At 45.3% G+C, this 5,795-nt stretch overlaps 1 protein-coding gene across 4 annotated transcripts in view; it reads right to left on the minus strand.

Moving 5' to 3' along the window:
* phf19 (PHD finger protein 19) overlaps positions 1-5,276 on the minus strand; it is a 10,069-nt gene extending 4,793 nt beyond the window's left edge. Inside the window, exons 1-4 of one of the 4 annotated variants that reach the window (XM_086257932.1) lie at positions 4,965-5,276; positions 4,363-4,543; positions 4,195-4,276; positions 3,997-4,101 (exon numbers count right to left, since the gene is read on the minus strand). In XM_086257932.1, the coding sequence (XP_086114058.1) occupies positions 3,997-4,101; positions 4,195-4,276; positions 4,363-4,543; positions 4,965-5,017 (421 nt within the window). In that variant the 5' untranslated portion in view covers positions 5,018-5,276. The remainder of the gene's footprint in view (positions 1-3,996; positions 4,102-4,194; positions 4,277-4,362; positions 4,544-4,964) is intronic. The other 3 variants (XM_086257935.1, XM_086257934.1, XM_086257933.1) reach the window with 3 other exon arrangements.
* Positions 5,277-5,795: the final 519 nt, after the last annotated feature.

Genomic DNA, 5,795 nt, shown 5'->3' on the forward strand with positions numbered 1-5,795 from the left:
AACAGCGTTTGCGCTAATGTTTCTACTATCAGCTTCACTCTGAGCTTCTGTTAAAGGTCAGAGGTCATTCACATTAGAAGTATCAGCAGTTATGGAGGAGCTCCGCCTCCTGAGAAAACGCTGATGTCACTGCAAGCCCGTCCAATAAATCCCACCCCGAAACACCATGCAGTAGGGCTGGGCGATATATCGAGTTTTTTAATATATCGATATATTTTTTTATACACAATATGTTACTACGTTACGTTACAATTATACTTGTGGAACCGCAAGTTTGCCTCTCTTTCGTCCACTTTTGTCTCTACGCAACGTTACTCTGCCTCGCCTCTCCTTCACTGAACACAACTCCCCCATCACCTGCAGGCTGCTCGTTAAAAAGAAAACATTTGGAGATTACTATTTTAGTGCTGTCAGCGTTAATCTCGTTAAAATGACATTAACGGCATTAATGAGCATTATTATTTAATAAATGTTGATAATTTCTTTCTTTTTTTTCTGAGTAATTTTTTCACGTACATCTGCGCTGTATGTTAATAAAAGTGCCTGTGTGAGACCTGGGACACTGTGTGACTAAGAACTCGCTTTTTCTTCTTACTTTATACCTTTAAAAAAAAAAAAAAATCGAGATACATATCGTATATCGCCATCCAGCTAAAGAATATCGAGATATGAATTTTGGGCCATATCGCCCAGTCCTACCATGCAGTTAGTTTTAGCTTCGCAGGTGTGACCCTCAGTCCAACCTGCAGAAAGCCCACAGGCAAGTAGAGCAAAAAACCCCATCCATCCATCTTCGTCCGCTTTATCCGAGGCCGGGTCGCGGGGGCAGCAGCCTAAGCAAAGAGGCCCAGACCTCCCTCTCCCCATCCACCTCCTCCAGCTTATCCGGGGGAATACCAAGGCGTTCCCAGGCCAGCCGAGAGATATAATCTCTCCAGCGTGTCCTGGGTCTGCCCCGGGGCCTCCTCCCGGTGGGACATGCCTGGAACACCTCACCCAGGAGGCGCCCAGGAGGCATCCTTGTCAGATGCCCGAACCACCTCAGCTGGCTCCTTTCGATGTGGAGCAGCAGCTGCTCTACTCTGAGCCCCTCCCGGATGGCCGAACTTCTCACCCTATCTCTAAGGGAGAGGCCAGCCACCCTTCGGAGGAAGCTCATTTCTGCTGCTTGTATCCACGATCTCGTTCTTTCGGTCACTACCCACAGCTCGTGGCCATAGGTGAGGGCAAAAAAAACCCATCAATGTATTTTCACATAAACAAGCAGCTGTTTTTTGCATTAAAGTTATATAAACATTTTACAGTGCAAATGCAAATTCCTCGCTGACAGCTTAACCAAAAGGCATTTCCAGTGGAAACTGGCCGACATATCCTCAGCATAACCATGTATAATATCCACAAAACGAAAAAAAAAAAAAAAAAAGCTTATACACATGCAATACGGTAATATTATGTTGAAGCACAGTACGTATCACTCCGCGAGGCTCCGCCTACGGTAGCCGTAACGCTCCGACAATCCATCAAGCGGTGCGGCTTCGTAGCTTAGCAAAGTCGTACTGAAACATTTGACAGATTTTCGAGCGCCGTGCACATAAAATCGTTTCGAGGTCAGTAAACACTAGGGCTGCCACAAACGATTATTTTGATAGTCGACTAGTCACCGATTATTTTTGCGATTAGTCGACTAATCAGATCATCATCCATTAGACGTAAAACTACAGCTTATTGCACCAGCAGCATCTGCTCTTATATAACTATCATTAGCTTACAGCTTTAAGTGTTTAAGGTCTGTGCTAACTAAAAATAAAGACAAGATGATAGTTTATTAAATTTTAATGAAGTTTGCAGATTGTTTCGGTGAAGTTTAATAAACTCCTTGCTATCTAAAATATAACAGGACACTGGAGTAAATTCTCGATCATCTCACACTTCTGATAATCAGCTGTCTGCTTGACGTTTATTCAGCTGTGTAAAAACTATAACTTTAATCTCAGCCAAACCGATTTACTCAGGAACAAATAAAATACTAAAAAAAGCCAAACAATAACATTTTTAATTTATCTAAGTGACTCATATATATTTAACCTGAGTAGCGAAAGACGGCGGTGGGTTTGAAAACGATTTGCGGGGAGTCCGGTGTTCTCACGGCGCTAGTGACCTAGCCCCCGGCTCGCTAACGAGCTAGTGGGTAACAGATGTCTCCGAAAACGTCGGAGCGCTTTTGAAAATATGTGGTGTCCTGATAAACTGAGCAGATATTTGAGGTTTACACAGCTACATTCTCGCCTGAAAATATGTTAAACGTTTATTTTGTGACCCAGAAAGAATAATAAGTAATATTAAAACTAACTAGCTGCCGCCATTGTTGGAAACTGTGCTGGGCCGCGCTATGAATTCTGGGACACAGCTGCTTCTTCTTCTTCTTCTTCTTCGGGGTTTAACGGTAGCTGACATCCTTGTACATGCAATGCTGCCATCTTCTGTTTCAGTCCATTATTACACTCTTAAATCCTGCTACTTATTCCTGCGTCTTTTGTGATCTTACAAAGTTTCAAACGACGCGTCGACTATTAAATCAGTCGTCGACGATTTTGATAGTCGACGTAATCGTGACTAGTCGACAAATCGTGGCAGCCCTAGTAAACACAACCAGAATTCAAACATAAGGCACACGGGGTTATAAGGGGCTCTGTCGATTTTCAGAAAAATCAAAGGGTTGATTGTAAGTACGCCGTATTTTCCAAGAAACAGGGTAATAACGACGGCCCGCTAGCATGCTCCACCAAAAATAGTGCTTTGTTGTGTATCTGACGGACGAAAGCTAAACCAGTTCCACACCACTGAAGCTGCAGCATTTCTACAAACCAATCCGGTTGTTAAGTCTGACGTCACTAGCCGTGTCTGGGCCTAAACTCCGCTGCAGGTCCATATATCAAACGATCACTATGGCATTACTGAGAGTTGAAAAACTGTCTAAAGTCTTTCATCTTTAATAAAATGATCAGCGTTCTGCTCTACCAGGTGTAACAATTGAGTTTAACATCCAGGCATCCATGAAAACGGAATTTATGACATTTAACGGAGTTAGAAGTTAGCAGGGAGTTAGCTCGCTAGCTTCTATCTAAATACAATATAGCATGTCCTGACTGCGGGGTTTTGGAAACAAATTAAAACGTACAGCTCTGTTATCACTTCCAGCATAAATGAAGACAGAAAACTAAACAGCAGTGACGTTTGTAGGGTTACTGAAGTTGGGCTAGCTGGTATATAATGATGTGCTACGTGACCGCTAGCGACACAGCTATGTTAGCATAATATAAACAAGCTAACTTTTTTTCCACTGGATAAAAGTTAACGTGAGTGTTCTCGGTGGTCAGGAACAAATGTAATCGCATGGCAGGATGCTGTAAAAGGACCAAACTTCAGCCAGGAGAACAACTGAGATAATCCATCCACAATACGAGGTTAGTCATTCATATACTGCTGCATGGGCTGGGCTGTAGTTACATCCTAAGGTTTTAAAAACTGAGCTTAAATAAATGATTAGCGGTAATAAAAGCCGAGGGAGGTCAACAGTGATCACTGACTGTTTTAGGAGCTTTTTGAGATCAAATAGAAGAAAATACAAAACATTAAACATGTTAACAACACAAAAGCCATATTAAACGCAGACTACTTTAGACCCGGAAGTAGGATTCGTCGCGTGATCACTGAACAACCGGATTCTCGTTCATCCGTTTCATTCAACGATCCGCTTTCGCTCTTCTCATTCTCCGTCTCCACCATGCGTTTTCTGCCATGTGCGTATAAAAACAAAGGCACTGCGCATGCGCGTTTTACCCATATTCTATCGCCATATTTCATTTTCTTGCCGTTGCCCAACATTATACCGGTATTACCGTGAACGGTATGATATGGCCCAGCCCTACAGGCAAGTGTTCCTAATGGACTGCTCCTGTGTGTGTGTGTGTGTGTGTGTGTGTGTGTCAGACTCACCGATCCCACACTTCCCACAGATCAGGATCTGGTTTGATTGGGTGTTGGAGTTTGGGTCCACCTCCTGGCACATGGAGCAGCGAGGCTCCTCCCCCGGTACTCCAGCTGCATTAGGATTGGACAAAAGAAGCAGATCACAGACATGAAGCACCTGTCTTGCCCTCTCTAGCTTTCTCTCACTCCACCCGTCTGTCTCACCGTGCTGGATGTCCTTCCAGAGGACCCAGAACTTGGAGTTGTCCTCAAAAGTGACGAAGCAGCTCTGCCTAGGGGGACTCACCTATCCACCAATCAGAACACAGAAACTCAGCCAATCACGATGAGCATGATGACGCTGCAGTGGGTGTCAGGTGAGCACAGGCTTACCCGTTGGATCTTTCCCAGGTAGTACAGTCCATCTGACCAACGACAGAGCACGAACTGACCCACGCTCAGACTGGACTCCACCCCGTCAGGTTCGGGGACACGCCCCCCTTCACACCCTCCGCCCCCTGGAGACACCTGATGCTCCAGACCGCAGAAGTCTTCGATCAGGTCCTCATACATCCTGCAGAGAGACAGACAGACGGTCTGTGATTCATTCCTGAACTGCGCGGTGGATTGGAGGAGGGCTGACATGCGCAGTGCGTCCTCCCATCACATACCGTTAACAGAGCTCTAACCATCCAGTAACTACCCACCACACCCTAACGGGTTAACTAACGGAAAAGAGCTGATGAAGCGCGATAACCGATCGGAATAACGAGTAAACCGGGCCATGAAATCCTGAACGATAACCCGGTAACAGCCCGTAATAATTCACGTTAAGAGGGCCAGCTCACAAAAAAAACACTTGCACACAGTGATGAACTGACACGGGATAAATTCAAGGGTTCCAACAGCTCTGTGTCCCGGGCTGAACTAACGGGCCACACTAAATCCCAGGGCTAAATCAGAGCGGGTCAGCGCAGAGAGGGAAGCCGTGATACCTGCATTGATCCGGGCTGTGCCTCCTTTCTGCCGGTCCTCCCGCTGCTGGCATCCCAGGACAGAAGGTCGTTGAGTCGATGCTTCTTCAGGGTGTCTGTCTGTCTGTCTCTGTCCGTCCCCCTCACGTCTGCCTGTCTGCCTCCCTTACGTCTATCTGTCTGTCTGCTACTACTGCTCTCCGCGGCGCTAAACTTCAAACTTACTCCGGCGCCATTTTTCACTTTTCCCGCGAATCACAGCACGGCTTTTTTCCTTATCGTTCCGTCATCACGCCGCAGCGCCTACCCTAACTGTGATTGGCTGTTGCATTGAAGCCTGCGGGACCCTGCGCTGTGATTGGCTGTGAGAGGAAAAAAATAGTTTTACCGCGAGATTTGGTTTCTGAGCGAGATTTCTTGTGTAGCTGTTCTCCCTACACGCTGCTGATCTACACCCAGCACCTCTCTGCGAGCTGAACTCCACCTGTGACCGCCTTCCTCCACTCTCACACACCACTCTCACACTCCTCTCTCCCGCAAGTACACAGTACAAGGGCGTAGATTTGGTTTTGGCATCGGTGGGGACGGACGATTCAACCACCGAGCCCTGCCCCGTTTTTTTTTTCCTTTTTGTCTTTGCTTCTTGATAAAAGGAGAAATATACTTGCCTACATATGCTATTCTACATGCTTTTAAACCATTTAAAATTACAATTCATAGTTTTATATGTTAAATTACTATTAAACAAATGACTAAGTATTTTAGACTTTAGTTTACTTCAGCCATATTCCATATAAATCAGGTATCATACAAAAATAAAAATAGCTTCAAATACAGTCATGACAATAAAAG

This window comes from Aulonocara sp. 'chitande type north' Nkhata Bay, linkage group LG12 (assembly GCF_057382095.1).
Source record: "Aulonocara sp. 'chitande type north' Nkhata Bay isolate Kocher_YH1m ecotype deep benthic linkage group LG12, A_spYH_male_GT1.1, whole genome shotgun sequence".
In the NCBI taxonomy this organism is placed as follows: domain Eukaryota; kingdom Metazoa; phylum Chordata; class Actinopteri; order Cichliformes; family Cichlidae; genus Aulonocara; species Aulonocara sp. 'chitande type north' Nkhata Bay.